Source organism: Montipora foliosa, chromosome 7, assembly GCF_036669935.1.
Source record: "Montipora foliosa isolate CH-2021 chromosome 7, ASM3666993v2, whole genome shotgun sequence".
NCBI classification, from domain to species: domain Eukaryota; kingdom Metazoa; phylum Cnidaria; class Anthozoa; order Scleractinia; family Acroporidae; genus Montipora; species Montipora foliosa.
Genome location: NC_090875.1, coordinates 12,354,244 through 12,371,743, shown reverse-complemented (window position 1 = coordinate 12,371,743; position 17,500 = coordinate 12,354,244). Strand labels below are relative to the sequence as shown.

Sequence of the window (17,500 nt, the reverse complement as noted above, 5' to 3'; positions counted from 1 at the left end):
TTTCATTTTTTCATTACAATAGTACTGTTATTGTAGGAAGCAGAATTTAGTGTTACATGGAAAAGGTTACTGTCAAGACGGTGTGTCAGATCGCTCATAGAAATGATGGCATAATTAATAAACAACTTACTAACATCACTTGCTTGGGACCATACTAACCGCGTACTAACTGAGCGCGATGGCCGTACTGGGGAATATTGGCCCGAGGTTGTGGGCCGAGGGCCAATATTCCCCAGTACGGCCGGAGCAAGCTCGGTTAGTAAATTGTTTATTACATGGCACTCTGTTTCTGATAATAAAATGCACTTCTTTTTAGCTTTTTAGCTTTTAGCATTTTATCTTTTTAGCTTTTAAATCATTTTTATCTTTCAATCTTTTTAGCTTCTTCTGGTAGTTTCACTGTGAAGAATGACAATATTCACAGTTTATTTTTTTCGCTGTTTTGGTTGCAAATTTTGAATTTGCCGGCTTCGCTCCAAAACAAAAATACACGGGTTGGACCATTTCCATGGAAACAGTCCGTTCTGCAAAATCTTGACCTACAAAGAACCAATCAGAGCACAGGGATTTGCCCAAGACTGGGTTTGCCATATGATAATGGGGAATATTGGTCCTCGATCATTTTTGTATGGACCTCGCTTGTACTGCCATGACCTCGGGCCAATATTTCCAAGTATGGTCGTCGTGCTCGTTTAGTAAAACGTTATTTTTTTCTACAGGTGTAGCACTCACCTTTTCTGGATGCAACACAAACTTGCAACCAGCTCCTAAGGTTTTTTGTTTTCACTCTTCTTTCTTCCCCTTTATTTTACATTTCTTTTCTTTGTTCTTCTAAATGATGCTCCATAGGTGTTGCCACATTTTGTCGTGAGGCAGTTACTCCTGTTGCAGCTGAAGAGGGTCTTTCTCCTGTGCTTACCACACAACCATCTATAGGTTCTTTCGGTAGTAACAGCGATTTTACTCTTGAAGAGCTTGAAGCACTTGATGCTGAAGGTCGTGCTGTCTTGACTGAACACACACTGTCTAATGACAAGACAGTTGTTATCATCAATGTCTACTGCCCAAGAGCTGATAAAGAGAACAAGGATAGAGTGAGCTTCAAACTGAATTTTTACAATGTGCTCCAAGAAAGGGCTGAGATGCTTGTAAAGTCAGGAAGGTAAAAAGGAAAACTCGTTCTGTATTATCACTTTATCACTTACAGTTGTACAATCTACTTCATGTTACTTTACTGTCACAGTGCCACATTTTGAAGTTTATTGGGAAATTAGGTACAGTGTACTAGGCTACAAAGTAGCCAGTTATGCGGCAAATTAGACAACCAAATTGTGAACTTTGAAATTAACTTCCCAACTTCTGCTACCAGATTGAACTTCGCAACTTCACCTAATGAGCTCTTTGCCATCTGAGGTTCGTGTCATTTTAAAGAAGTGGTTTGAAGATTCAACAGAAGATTGAACACCATTCAAAATAGCGCAGTAGTTGTTTAAGATGTAAACAGGTGATTGTCTTTTACACAGAGTTTTGTAAATGATAGAGACCAAGTATGAAGAGGCGGAAATAATAAACACTTAATAACTGGTCCCAAGGGAAACAATTAATTTTGTTTCCCGAGGGACCAGTCATTAAGTGATTTGTTATATAGCAAAAAAAAAAGAAAAACGAGCAATGGCAACAGCAACGGCGGTCGTCGGTCAACATTCACTGGTAACATTGCACTGTTACCCACTGATATCATAGATTTTGCACTGTTGCCCGCTGAGAGACTTTTGGCGGGAAACAGTTTTATTGTTAGATGTCATGTGACCTCGAAGTAACCGATGAGAACGTGCGCTGTTGAGGGAAAAAACGTGCCATCTAAAGCTTCGATAATCCATGTACAATACAATGGGCTGCAATACTTCAAATTTTGACCCTCCAATTTTATTGGCAGATGACTTGGGAGTACCATTCATTTGCAAAGTTTGTTTTAGAAGGTGAGCAGAAGCACTATCCAGTTCAACACATAAATTTTAAATAAAAACAATCATTAATAGTGTTATTTTCAGGCATCACCGAGACTTTCGAGGAAAGATCTCCATGTGTCTTTTTTCTCTTCAAGACAAACTTGGAATGCTCAATTGTTTCGAAGTTGGAGAGTTCATTAAAAAGTTTGCAATTAAAGTGGTTGTCTAATTAGCCATGAAATTAATAATCTGCGGTGAAATATGCGTTCGAGAGAGTCAAAGTGTTCTAAGAATTTGAATTCGCTTCTACGTTACCAGTTAAGCAATAGAGGACGTTTTCTGTGTTTCCTTTGCCTCATCTAAACACGGGGGAGAGTTGGGAGAATTCGAGACGCAGTCAAGGGTTTGCATAACTGTCTCAAATTCTCCCAACTCCCTCAAGTGTTTAGACGAGGCTATGGAAACATGGAAAAAAGTCCTCTATTGCTTTTATTAAATATTTCTCAAAGATAATTCAACAAATGAAGGAAAACGCTGTTTTTTTTTACTTCTTGATTGAAACAGATTTTCTTGACACACGCTCATATTTCCTACCAACCAATTAAAACGCGCGTCTGACAATACATAACCAATTAAAAATCGTGTGATGTCACAGCCGTGTCATCTAAACACAGCTATTGACCAATGAGAGTTCGCGTACTGTCCTAATTAAAATTATAAACAGCTATAGATTTCTTTACTTAAGTTTACATCACCTTAAAAGATTTGCAACAAGGGAACAGTAGCCCCTTACGTTTTTGAAAGGGATGTTTTTGCAATTTTTGGCACTTGAAAAGGTCACCTAGCAGTTTCGGATTAGCAAAATTAATGCTTAGGTTGGAAGTTTTTAGAAGGTAACGTTCAGCTAGCAATTTCTGAAATGAAGATATCGTTCCGTAAAATTCTCGAACACTTCAGTTTTCAGCTAAGATATCGGAACAGATCAAATTCTTCTTGGTGATAAAAACATCTCTTTAGACAGTCTTTATACATTACAAGGAGCCTAGAAATGTTTCTCAAAGGCTTTCGGCTTAATTTGCTCGTTGGGTGCCCTTGACAACTTGAAGTGAAAAGGGCGGACTGGTGTCAGTACTGTCAACATTTAATTTTATAGTTGCAAAATTGTCCTTCTACTTATGATCTTTGTGTCAACCCTGCTTGTTTTAAAGTACACTGATGATCATCCCAGTACTATCGCCATATGTTGGCCGACAGTCGGCCAACAATCGGCCGACAGACGACCGACAGTCGACCGACAGGTTTTTTGGGGGAGCTGTTCTTCACAATTACCACGAGAGATACGTATAACAAGCCATTGCCATAGCCAGAAAAAAAATTATGACTGAGGCAATGTCCATGGTTACATTCTCTTCGTAGGTATTTTGGGTGTTTTCTAATGTTACAGTTGAACATTAGAACCCACAAATGACCAGCTCAGGATCATAGCTTCACTTGATTTCATATCCGCAGTTCACATATGATCCATTTCATATATCATTTCATCATTAAACCAACATTGTTATATAGCTGGAGTTTTTCCTGCTACAGCGCGCCCATTCATTGGCTAGTTCATGGTCACATGGCATTTAACAAAGTATTTAACAATGAAACTGTTTACCGCCAAATACCATGAGCGGGCAACATTGCGAAAACTATTACGTCAAACGGGGAACAGTTCACTATTACCCGCCAAATGTTGACCGCTGTTGCACGTGATCAGAGCGTGCAGTTGAAGGTGGCCTGATGTTGTCGCTGGAATCTGGGCGCATCTTTCAAAATGTTTGACCCATTTGTTTTGCTATATAACAAATCACTTAATGCCTGGTCCCTCGGGAAACAGTTCATTTTGTTTCCCTCGAATCTCAATGTTTCCCTCGGCTGCGCCTCGGGGAAACATTGAGATTCTCGGGAAACAAAATGAACTGTTTCCCTCGGGACCAGTCATTAAGTGTTTACTATTGCCCAAATCGGATAATCCCATGATATTCTTTGTTTGTCCACCCAAGCTTTGCATTAGCATTGTTTCCAGTTTCTCGTGGACTCGCAATGGTCCCAAGAGAAAACAAAAACGATACTTAGGGCCCGTTTACATGGAAAGAGGATGATCCTAGCGCTGGGATCATCCTAGCACTAGGATCATCCAAGCGCGGTATGTTTTCAGCTTTCAGTTTACATGTGAAGGGTTGTATTTGGCCCCAGTGCTAGGATCATCCTACCGCTAGGATCATCCTATCTGAGAGGAGGGATGATCCTGGCGCTAGGAAGATCCTAGCACCATGTAAACTGCCTTCGCTCAGAAGTTCCTGGTACTAGGGACAAAAAAACAAACATGGCGGCGGCCGGATGTTCACGGTATTCAGCTGCCAATGGTCGACAATTTCGTCTCGCGTTGCCACAGGACGATTCTAGTGATTCTGATGACTGCCGACAATATTCAGGACCAGTTTTGTTTCAAAGATACACTACCCAAACGAGAGACACAGTGGAAAGTAACGAGCAATCGATCGACAGGAATGTCGAAAACGCTGTGAGTCGAAGACATGCGAATTTATCCGAATAAATCCGAATACATCCGAATTACGTGTTTGTTGTTCTCGCCCGCCATCTTGCTTTCATTCTCCACTTCCACCTAGACAGAAATTTCTGCATGTAAACCAAACGAAAAGATGTTTCGCCTTCTAGGATCTTCCTAGTGCTAGGATCTTCCTACCTCCATGTAAACAGCCCCTTATTCAAAATTTTGGCAGGACAAACAAAGTGTATTATGGTATTCTCCGCTTCGGGCAATAGAACAGTGAGTGCAGTATGTACTGTACTTGGTTAAACGATTGAGATTAGTCGACGTTGTTTTACTCAGGTAAATTCAGTGTTGATATTTTTGTGTTTATTTTGCATTTTAGACATGTGATTGTTCTTGGTGATATCAATACGGCTCATAAAATGATTGATCACTGTGAACCAGACGACGAGGTACAGCTGTAATATTAGTGAGCTTTAGCAATGACGACGGGAACGGCAGCGAGAACGTCATCTCTAAACATAAATCCTCATCATTGTAATCACTTCACGACTATTCCAAGTTTTTCAATATGACAAAGGTATGGCGGTTCCAAGAATGAAAACGTTGTGAGCGGCGCTTAATTTAGGGGAGAAAAGGAAAATTTATCTTCAAGTGCTGACGTCCTTCATAAAACCTGTCCTCAAATTTGGTTATTTCAAGTTGTTATTTTGCTGACGACGCAAAAGAAATGGACAAAAATGGAAAATGCACGTGCAGAGCGTGAGAAGCTATTGTTTTTGGCCACTAAATATGCAAATTTCTGACGTTGTCGTTGACGTCGCCGTTGTCTTTGCTAAAGATCCCCATTAGGGAGTTTAAGCACGCGACGTTTTTGAGCCGCGGACGGAAATCCAAAGTGAGCTGTTTTCTCTTTTAACTTGTCTTGTCACTGCCACCTTTATATTGCTAAATATCTTTCCTCCATTAGAGATGATTAGCTTAAAAATCTGGAAGACACTATCACTACTGTCCTAGTATGCGAAATGTTCAATTTCAGCTTCACTACGCAGTGCACAACATGAATACAAACCCATTAGGTTTATTTAAACTGGCAGGTTCGGCCGAGCGCAGTACAATTGTGATCACACGTGATTTCACTACGATAACTTCGGTAACTAAACCTAACCCTAGGTAAAAAGTATAGAGCTAAGCGGCAGTTTACAGAAACAGCTACTGCCAGAACGGAGGCCAGAAATATCCTGCCGGAAAAAAAACCCCGATGGGGAAAAATGAGGCGGGAAATCTGGGTAGGAACCATGGCTTAAGCTTTGAATGCCCATCCTACGAAGGCTACGCTCCTACGACAGAATCCAAACAAAATTTTGAACGACTATTTAAACTGTTAGAAAAACAAAAAATAAATAAATAAATAAACGTTCTTAGTGTTCGCGTCGGTCTAGAATGATCGCACACATGACAAAACTCTCTTATATTGCTGTCGCCAAATCCAACTTCATTTAGGCGTGTATGGACTCATTGACTTGGTTACAGATTACATAGGCAGAAAATTAAAAATGGATTAAAGATTGGTTGGATATGGCGAAATTTACGGTTAGAAACTAGATTGTGTGATTGTGATACGTTCGATAGGAATACATGGAATAGAAGTTAGAAATCCTTCGTTTTTACGGAGATTCACATTAAAATTGTCAAGCACCTACTAAAGTGCTATTTTGAACATATATTTGGTAGCCTTGTTGCGTCAAAACGCCAAACATACTGTTTTAAATCAGTCTACGTATTCTTAAAGGAGAACGGAAGGCTAGGAGTTGTATTTTATGTGGGAGCTTAAAACTACTAAAATAGCTTAGATTTGTAGTAAAAAGCAAGAAAAAGTGAATTTTGCCTTTCGAAAGTGACGCAAAAAGACCAAAACCCGCGGTCATTTTTCCAAATTGGAAGTCCGCCGTTTTGGCTTCTTTTCTTCCGGTTACTTCCATAATAGGAATGTCCGCCGCCATGTTGTGACGTCACTGCCCGCATGCATTTTTTCATGTCAACAAAATTTGTACAGAATCTTGTGTCTGCTTGAAACTGAATTTCGCTTCGATTATGGCTGAGATCGAGCCTTATTCTTTTGAACCTATGCGAGGCAGTTCGGAGTCAGAGGAAGACGACGTTCACTAGAGTTAAGATGAGCGCCGTAGAGGAAATACATCGTGGTGTGCCATAGCCGAAAGTACAGCAAAGAGCATGGAGAATTGCCCTTGGCCAAAAAGCCGAAAAAATAATTTGCCAGCCGAGATTTATTTTGAACGTTTCGTTGAGCTTGGTTAATCCTTAAACATAATATTTAATCGCTGAGAAAGCAATAGATCTTTTTCTCTTTGATGTTCTTTTAGTAGCGTGTGAACTTTGCGTGTCTTTAGATACAGAGGTTGCACATCAGCACGAGCAGCTAACTCAGGACTCAGGTGAATTGCAAACGGCTTCATCCAAAATCTGATGCAAAGTCTACGTTTTTAGAGTAAACGATAAGAAAGTGTTTATTTTTATTATTTTTTAGTTCGTTTTAATTTTGATACAAGCATGTCGCATATAGCAGGAAAAATCTCAGACAAATAGCGTTAAATGATCTAGTGATGACTGTATATAAGCTTACATAAGCGACCACCGTTTAATTTTTGATAGCGCTATTACCTCTTCGTGAGGAGTTTTATTTATGCGACGTTCGCTTGCAAGCCTTCTGCTTTTCTTTTGCTGATGAGGAAATGTTGTCGGAACAGCGTCTTCGTTTAAGTTGCGTTTACGTTTCTGCCGGGCAATAGATTGAGGTTACAGCAACTTTTGAAGCACTCCTTCTCAAAGTGCTCCGAACAAATGTGGCACTGGCTAAGTTTGGGCAAATTTGCTCTTTAATACCCACTAGCCACCCCTTAAGAAGCGGTTTCTTTTTTAAGGGCAGTGGATGGAAACTTACCCTCTTTTGGAATCTCTGACCGTTCTGTTTGAACAGCCAAACTACGGCACATTCGACCATTTTGGAGCTGGTGTTTTATATGCGCAGTGACGTCACGCTATGCGCCCAAGCCTTCAACATGGCTTCCAAAATGGTGGACGTTCAAATTGTTCTGGTACGGAGCTTTTTGCTGTTACAATGAGGTTAAATGGTAAGTTCACATCCTAAAACGTAGCGATTTGATTACAACGTATCATGTGCTTTCGTAAGAACGACTTTTTAAAAATTATTTTCTCGCCTTCCGTTGTCCTTTAAGCTTATTCCGGAATAGGGTCAATCGAACGCACCCTTAGTGTCAAAAACACAAACAAATTACAAAGCGAATCTTAACCAAGTCCATCCGCTTGTCAATCAAAGCACATGTGTTCGTACAGAGGGGCCTGGCGAGGATTGGTCATGTGACGTAACGCATTTTTTCATTTCTGTTTCATTTGGCAACAAGAAGAATGACCATTGTGTTCCCTGGTGAAACTTGATGTCGAAATACAGGTCACCATCACCATAGCTTGTGACCCAGCCTTAGGTTGTAATGCCACTTTCTACAGGGTACCAACCCTGATTCCGGTAAATGACCCATATCGGATTTATCAGCGGTTTTGCCACATAAACGAGGCTAAGGGACCATTTTGTATTGAATTGACCCTTAAGCCTCTTTTGCATGTAGTTTTAAACAAAAGAAAATGTGCCTGCAGGCTCAACTCCAATAAGGTCACCCAGCATCTCTTAGTGCGCCGCGTCCGTCCACAACATTTTGACTACTGTAGCAAAGGCTGACGAATATCGTTGTCGATAAGATTACAGACAACGCTGAATCACATTCGATTCGTTTTTTACCACAATATTCAACGTGAAAGAAAAAGCTTTTTTCAGAGCGTGATCAAGTTCACAAAGAAAGAACAAGCGTTGTCTTTTACAATATACTCACTTGTAAATCCATCTTTTTGTGTTACTCTTTTTCCTTAGGATTTGTTCAATGCAAATCCAGGACGGCAATGGCTGAATCAGTTTTTACTTCCGAGAGATGTCTCATCTGATCATTGTTTGACTGGTGATGGAAATGCCGAATTGCATCACGAAAAGGAACGTGGTTTCATTGACACATTTCGTCACTTTCATCCAACTGAGCGGGATGCTTTCACTAATTGGTGCACAGTCACCAGTGCACGACAAACAAACTATGGCACCAGGATTGATTACATTTTTGCAGATGTTGAATTGGTGAGAAACGAGTTTGTAGATTGTGTCATCAGAGCAGACATTGATGGCTCTGATCACTGCCCAGTTGTAGCAACTTTGAAGACCAGTTTCAAAGGCGCTTTGAAGCCCCCAGCCTTTTGCACAAAGTATATGCCGGAGTTTGCTGGAAAACAACAGAAACTGAAGTCTTATTTTGGTAAAAACCCTGACCAACCACGAGCTTCAAGTCAACCCACAAGCTCATGTGTTGCTAAACAAGAGGAGGTGGTAAGATCATCTTTGAAGCGCAGTGCGTCCTTTGGGGATGAAAAAGGCAAGGTGAAACGTCAAAAATCTGGAGTGAAAACCAAGGCAATGTGCCCACCAAAAAGAGACCTGTTAACTTTTTTCTCGAAATCATCGAACTCTGTTCCAAGCGACAGAGAAGTTGCAAAAAGACTTTCTAAAGCTTCACAGGAAACCCGTGGTGCGTCAGAATCACCATTGATTTGTGACAGTGACAGCAATGATAAGTTAATTTCGGACAATGGCCATTCATCTATTCACGAACAAACCTCGAGTGTTATCGAAAAAGAGGTTTCATCCAATGATGCAGCGACTTGCAAAGACCGCCAACAAGGGAGAAAGGCTGAGGCAGCTCTTTGGAAAAACATTCTAACAGGGCCACGCCCTCCTCCTCTCTGCAGTGGTCACAGGGAACCTAGTGTTTTGAGGACAGTTAAGGTCAAAGGACCAAATCAGGGCAAACAGTTTTATTGCTGTGCTAAACCACAGGGTCACAGTTCTAATCCACAGGCAAGATGCAATTTCTTTAAGTGGGTAAATAAGTAGTCCTTAAAAGAGAAGCGAGAAACATTGGCTTCTGGGCTAACATGTTGATAATTTTCAAGTTCCCTCACAACTTCTTTTCACCACAAGTGTGCCCTCTGAGTATCTGACGGCTTTGTAATACTAAAATTCACTGAAGTTAAGCCCTTTCGGGCGGGGTTAGTGTCAGGATGGGAGACCAAAACAATAAACCCCTCATAAAACAAGCATCTGACCGAAAATACTATTAACGCTAACAAATGCGAATTCAGCAAGGTACAGATTCTGTTAGCTGCTTTATGCAAAACAAATATTGATGCAAAAGCAAATAACTATTGATACACAGTTTTTAGAAAGAGTAGAACGAAGTTTCCGGGACGGTCGATCGAGAATAAAATATTTACGACATGAAAACAACATTAATTTTGAACAGTGAATATAGAATATAAAAAGTTACGATCAGCGACAAACATTTTGGGAGATTTTTGCTACGTTCAAATAAATCGCACAATCGAAAGTGACATGCCGGAATTCAGCGGGCGCCGTGATTAAGTTACCGCGGCATGTTTACTCGCCAAACAGTGAAGTATCTGTGTCAAATGATGGCAAGATACCGGGTTTTTGAAAGTTTCTTTTTCTGTCAAGTGTTATAAAGTTTGACAATGAAATGAGCGAAGTCAAAACAAAGATCACAATCGCCCAACTCTTGTTTATGCAAAGTCAAAATTTACTCTCCAAGACGTGTACGACGTTATTTATCACCAGGTAATTCCATCATTTTGGAAATAGCAGCTACTTTATTATTCATCTGCGTCACAATTTTTCACTGATTTTAGGGCTCATTTTGTTGAAACTCAAGCACGCTTCCAACAGGCCTGTGAACCCTTCCTGCTTACAGAGCAATACTAAAAAACTTCTCCCATGTCACATTTCAACCTTAAGCTCGTAAATTCAATACACAAAATGATATTATAATTCACGAAGGCAGAAAATACCACAGAATCCTTTTCCAGCGAAAATTTTATTGAAACAAACAACATATTTGCTCTTAGAGGCGAAAACCTCTTCCTATTTCATTGCGTGCGTGAAGGCAAGAAACTCAATCGTGTCAAATTACCATGTACTTCAGGTAAATACAGCTCACTTTGATTTCGTCTCGACGGGCGATAGATTGTTGTCGAAGTCCATTACTCGTCGCTTTTGAGATTCCTGCCTAGTTTATCCAACTGACTTTCCATTATTGAGCTCCATAAGGGTATATTTTGTTTAAGGATCCACTAAAACGCCATTCGCGTTACATGCCTTTCGACGCCATTGCAGGCTAAGTTAATGATTCTACTGTGTCCACCAGAGAAATCTACGCAGTTCCACTACCCTCTCGATCCTAAGAAAATACTCGCAGAAGGCTCTATGCACAAAGACACCACTTACCAGGGGAGTGACAGGCAAGACTTTTACCGACACGGAAAAAAATACTAAAAAAAAACGGAAATCCACCTATTTTCCGACTGGGTTTGCCATAGGGCAACCCAGTAATGATGGCGGAGAAAATCCGGTTTTTCGTTTTTGCCGGAAGTAAAACTTTCGTGTCTGATTGACAGGGCGTAGGCAACCTGTTGGCGTATATGCAGTCAACCGTGGCAGTTTTATCTGTTTTTCCTTGGTGGTTTTCCTCTCTTGATCCTATCAGATGTGCTTTTTCCAAGCATATCGGCGAAGAAATTGCCGTCATATCTGTTGCAAATAAGAGAACGTTCGTCTTTCACACAAGCATGGTCAGGTTCACAGTTAGTTACAGTTATACGTTGATAGACCTTAGATTTTTGGTAGGTTTTAGTTTACAAAGATAATGGGTGTGTTTGGACTTGGAAGTCACCATCTTCGCACCGAAATACGTTGCAAATAATTTTTGTAAGAAGGATTTGCTAAAACGTACCCGATTGTCGCCATCGCCGCAAGCATCTCTTGTTTAAAGTTTCTTTCTTCGTTAGAAGCCGCCGCAGTTTTCCTTCGTCCACCTCGTCCGCCTCCTTCAGAGCGAGCCTTGGCCGCCTTTTTTATCTTTCCCATAACGGTATTCAAAAAGGAGCAGCCAAAAAAATTTTTCTTCGCTTTGAGCGCAGTGCGAAACACTAAGGGTTGATTGAAGATTACGCGCGAAAATTTCACCAGGAGGCGAACGGAAGTAAACTTTCCAAGCGCTGATTGGCTCAGTTATCTGAGAACCCAGTTGACTGTGTTTGTGGGCGGAGTTTGTTTGCGAAGCAGGAAAAATTTTCAGCGCTGTTTTCTCGAAACAATTTTTTCACCAGAAGGGGACACTTTAAAGAGCTACAAGTCAAAGCGAATTTGTTCGATTGCTCTCAAATTTTGACAGTAGGTAGTTTTATATATAAACAACAAAATTGTGTCCGAATTTTTTTTATTTCAAAATACTTTTTTTCAAGAGCGGTTTTTGTACTATCAATCCACATTTTCTTAATCCTATTTCAAAACTGTTCTGTAACTTTTCACTGAAATTGAATATGGCAAATTGCAGACACGTTTTTTGAGCGCTTTGGCCCCGGAAACGGAGGAACACATTAAATAAGCGAAAAACAAAATTCGCTTTGACAGTACGGAAAGTACGGAAACGGACCGTTTCCATGGTAATGGTCCGTACTGTAATGCATCAGTCAATTCCAGCAGTGCCCATCCCCCCCCCCCCCCGGAGCCCGGGGGGGGGGGGGAGGGCACCGAGACGTCTGCAAAGGCAGAGAATTCAAAATGGCTTTTCGAGTGGAATTGCGGTTTGTTGACGAAAACGAGTTTCTTGCCTCAAATCCTGGAATTGGAGATAGATCCTACAATTTCTAGCTTGTTGGATGAAGAATACGACCCCAAAAGCCATGACACAACTGCCAGATAAATTCCCATGACGTCAACCTTTACAGCCGCGGACGGCTCTGGAAACAGACTTTTGTGAAAGTCAATTATCCCGGCCATCGTCCTACTCTCCCTCTCTCCTTTATTTTCTCTGGATATTGTTAATTGGTCTTAATTTTTAAACTTTTACATTTGCGAAAAGCTTTATCTTTATTAGTTTGCATCTTTTAACATACAAGTTTTTCTCAGGTTCTGTCATTGTTATTGTTAATTAGTTACTTATCTTAAATTTAAAGTTTAGTTGTAACAGTTCCTTCTATGCTAAACGGTCACTTCTGAAGATGTATGTCGAAACACACGAAACGTCAAGTTAAATGAATTTTGTCTTCCAACATGCGGCAGGTACAAAACACAGGTCACAGGTCATTGTTTTCCCAATACAGAAAGTATCCTGAAGCTAACCTTAGGCCTAAAAACTTTTGTTTAGGCTTAATTAATGAGATGAAAGCCGTGCGAGCAAAATGTAGAACTTGAAAAAAGAAAACCGACAGAAACCTACTTAATATAATTTCAGTTGTTTATTTTGTATAAGCCCATGCACTTGTTTACAGAAAACTCGCGGACGAGTACTCGTTATGTCTAGCAAGGACACACTTAAATGCCAATTTATCTTGCTTACACAGTCTGGTCTTTGATGATGCTGGTAAACGGGCAAACGCCTCCGTGTTGTTTCGTTCAGTGCCCGCTGCGCTTTCAACTGAGCACATACCTTTGTAATATTTAACTCTTCCCGTGTGCATAACACGACAGGTACGTCTTTATTCATGAACATACTTTCAATTGCTTTTTCCTTATCCCGCTTTAGTTTGAACTTTGACCAGAATACACTGGAACGTTGTTAAAACATCAGTAATACGCGCACTCAACTCTACCTCTAACTCCAAATGTGGACAACTTATTCACTGATTGTGAGCACGTGCGGTAATTACCGACTCCATTAAAATAACAGATCGACAGTTTTCTCGCCTTTCCCGCTTTTTGACCAATAGTATTTCACTTCGCTCAGGCGAAGCAGAAATGAAAAATTAACACGATACGACTTTCATGAAGTTACGATAGATAGTCTGAACCGAAACTTATTGAACGCAATCCTTGCCATTCTTTAACAAGAGAAAGTTAGTGAGGCACCAACCATGTCTAATTTAAGCTAGAATTTCTAGGAAACTAGAAATCCACTGAATGTTAATTTGCAATTCCCGGAATTCCAGGAAAATAATAAGTAGTTTCTTCGAAATACATCTTAAGATAAAAACTAGCGATCAGTAAATGAGGCTGATACTCCGTCAATTACCCGTTTTTAAGAAGGATCTGTCGAGGACAGAGCGGTCGACAAAGCGCAAAAACCGCTAGACATGCGCACTAGAATCACACTTGTGTTGCCGCCATTCCGCCATTCCATTTTCAAAATGGCGAACGACAAATCAAAATCCACCACGTCATTGTGGAGGCTGTCACGCCGCTGGCGTTTCTCTGAGAAAATTTGCAAAAAGATGATCTGAATCTGCCATCATTCAACGATGCTTCAGAGCCGTCAGGGAAGAGATCAGACCAAAACCAGTTCGCCTAAAGCAATAGAGTTTTTGACGAGCTTCGAAGCTTCATTTGACGTTCGTTGTTTAGAGTTTTGCGTTTCTTAAGGTGGTCGGTTACTCTTTAAGCTCAGAACAGAGATATGTTGGAGGTAAATTGTTTTCGCGAAACATCAAATATGACTTTTTTCGTTGATATGAAAATTTTTGAGAGGTGTTTAAAGGTGGAATTCCGATTTCATACACCAAGAGAGACTTTTTCAAATCGAAGTTTGAAGAGAAGCAGGTTTTTTTACCACTAGTGTTCGTCTTCACAGTTGTAACTGGTTTTACACAGAAAAGCGAAGTTCAGTGCCTTATACTTTCACGCCACTCGATATAGTTTGTGAGGTTTTAGGGTCGTAAGTTGTCCTGAAATGCATATAACGTACATGTATATTTTTAACTTCGAGTTAATATCTTGTCGACATTGTTCATGTAATACAATGTAAGTTTTCTCGCTTTATAAGCCAAGGCGACAGAGCGGCTGCCTGTTATATTTAAAACAGCGGCAAATATTGACAACAAACCCTGTTATTTTTTTCCCTTTAACAACGTTCATTGCTATGTTTTGTGTAACTAAAAATAAAATATGTCAATTGTCACATCTGACTGCTGGGGGATTATGTGCGTTTTCAAGTTTATGGGACTCTTTGCAAAGGGCGAGTTAAGCCCTGGCCAAACTAAACGCAAGTCATCGCAAGTCGACGCAAGTTCTCACTTGCGAAGACTTGCGTTCACTTGCGATAGGGTGGCCAAACGAGACGCAAGTTGAGCGCAAGTCCTTTGCAAAAGTAGCAGAATTTTTGTTTTTTTTTTCTTTTTCCTAGGCTCAGACTCGGAAGAGCTGCTACTTTCACTGTAGCTGCTGCTTATACTTGCACCGCTACTGGGTCTCCTGTTATGGTTTTTTTAACACCCTATCCTTGTTTTCTTTTAGCTCTTCGGGGCTTAAGTTTTCCGAATTTTGCTCCGTGACAGAAGCCATCTTAGGGAGCTTAAGATCTACGACGACGACGACGACGTCGACGAAAACGCCACAAAACAATGATATCATTGGTTAAAAGAGCATAAATAATCGTGCTGCACGGATTTTAGCTCGTATTTTCGCGGTTCTCTTAGAGACGACGACGTGAAATCACTAAATTTAGGTTTTGACGACAACGTGAGCATGCAACAGAGAATCTTTCATTCTCTATTTTCAGTCTGAAACCGCTCGTACCAATTTATTTTTAGGGTACTTCGCCCACATTGTACGAAGTGAACGTGATGGAATAATCGCGAAAGACTTTTACTAGAGCAAAGTTCTATTTTGAGGTAAAGTTTTCGTCGACGTCGCCGTCGTAGATCTTAAGGTCCCTCTTGTCAAAATGAAAGCGCGAAAGGCGCGAAATAGTTTGAGATTCCTGCTCAAACAGCGGCATCAGATTGGCTAAAAGGTTTCCAAAAAAGTTCGAATGACTTGCGAAAACTTGCATCCACTTGCGTTGAGTGGGCAAACGAGACGCAAGTTGGGCGGACTTGCGTCCAAAATTTGAACATGTTCAAATCAAACGCAAGTCGTCGCAAGTGAATGCAAGTGGGTGGTCAAACGGTATGCAAGTCAGCGCAAGTAACAAAACTTGCGTCGACTTGCGATGACTTGCGTTTCGTTTGGCCAGGGCTTTAAGTTAATTCAACAAAGTAAGCTGCTTTCTCCATTTAGAGACTGAAAATGTCAGCAAAGGTGCTCTAGTTCAATGTGAAAAGCGCTTTTTTTGGCTTTTGATGCCAGCAAAACAGTTCACCACACTAGAAAATTTTTATTCGAGGGCCACTTGCTACTGGCTCACAAAGACTACAGATAATAATCTGCCCTGAATTGAATTTTCCCTACCCCTCAATATAGATTCTACGCCCCCTTCTTTGTCAGTGTCAAAAATCTGCCAAGAGAACTGAAGCACTAAGTTACACAGAATTAGTCAGACAGGAAGAAAACCCTCAAGGATCAAAGGCAGGAGCTGGATATTAAGCAGAGAAAAATCGAGAACGAAAACAAAAACTTTCACAAAAAAACATGAAGGTAAGTATTTGGGTTTAGCTCATTTACGACAATAACATGCCAATGCCTTTGCAGTACTAACCCCCCCCCCCCCCCCTCCCCCTCCCTTCACCAAGACACACACACCACTGACAGCAGTACACTGCTTAGCATTATATTGAGCGCCACAGGCTGTTGGCTGTAATCAGTAACACACTAAACATGTTTCATTTCATATTATTATTTACATGCACAGAACAAACTGCATTGAATGCGATGCACAACCCCATGAATTTCTCAAATTGCTTTTGGCCTATTACAAGACCTGTGAGTAAAACCACACCAAAAAGTTAGCTCACTATAATAAGGTAAAACAGATATCATTTTAATAATGGTTATGCTCTACAATGTAGCTGTGTCACCGAACACCCAAGGTCAATAATTTTCCTATGATCCTAACAGTAAACACTTAATGACTGGTCCCGAGGGAAACAGTTCATTTTGTTTCCCTAAAAATTTCCAATGTTCCCCTGAGGCGCAGACGAGGGAAACAAAATGAACTGTTTCCTGAGAGACCAGTCATTAAGTGATTTGTTATATAGCACAAATAGGAAAACATGCAATGGGAACAGCAACGGTGGTCGTCGGTCAACATTTGCGGGCAACAGTGCACTGTTACCCTCTGACGTCATAGATTTTGCACTGGTGCCCGCTCAGAGACTTTTGAACGGCAAAAGTGTTATTGTTAGATGTCATGTGACCTTGAAGTAACCAATGAGAGCATGCGCTGCTGGGAGCAAAAACAGTTATATAACAATAATAATTATTTAACATAACACACTTTTGCAGGAAAAACAAGATCAGCAACACAAATCAAATGTTGAATTGAGCGAAGAAAATGTCATGCTTCACAAAAAAGGACAAAGTTATAGAGACAACACAGTTTTTAAGAAAAATATTGGACTGACATAAAAATTAATACCATGCACATGTAACCCTGTGAAAAAGCACCCCAAATGCCTAAATTTCCAACATAGGTTTTAGTCAGAACAAACTTTTCCTTATCACAGACTTAATTCTTATGGCCGTTAATTTTCTTTCTAGTGCAAATAATATTGAACAAAACAAATAGTGTATTGTAATAATCAACTGATGTATGTTTAGTATTTTTTCCTTTCATTTTCCCGAATTTGTTCTCCACCTATATATATCTGTTTGGGTCAAGTTAGCAGAAAATTGGGGAATCCACTCAAAAGAGACACTTGTAATACCACTGGCAGTACTAAATCCTAACATTACTCAACAACAATGACAATATTATTTGTGTTCCTTTAATATATGTTTTACAACTAAAGGAGACACTGCATTTAGCTTTCTTGTGCACCATACAATTTCACAAGTCACTAGTTAACCACTAAACAAAAGGAGGAAAGAACTTATATAATCCAGACAAAATGGGAAATTTTGGTGGTGAAG

The 17,500-nt window shown here is 40.4% G+C and overlaps 1 protein-coding gene across 1 annotated transcript in view; it reads left to right on the top strand.

Annotated features, from left to right (window-relative positions):
* LOC138010565 (DNA-(apurinic or apyrimidinic site) endonuclease 2-like) overlaps positions 1–14,549 on the top strand; it is a 17,946-nt gene extending 3,397 nt beyond the window's left edge. Inside the window, exons 3-5 of the mRNA XM_068857545.1 lie at positions 850–1,162; positions 4,889–4,958; positions 8,471–14,549. Coding sequence (XP_068713646.1) covers positions 850–1,162; positions 4,889–4,958; positions 8,471–9,535 — 1,448 coding nt within the window. The 3' untranslated portion in view covers positions 9,536–14,549. The remainder of the gene's footprint in view (positions 1–849; positions 1,163–4,888; positions 4,959–8,470) is intronic.
* Positions 14,550–17,500: the final 2,951 nt, after the last annotated feature.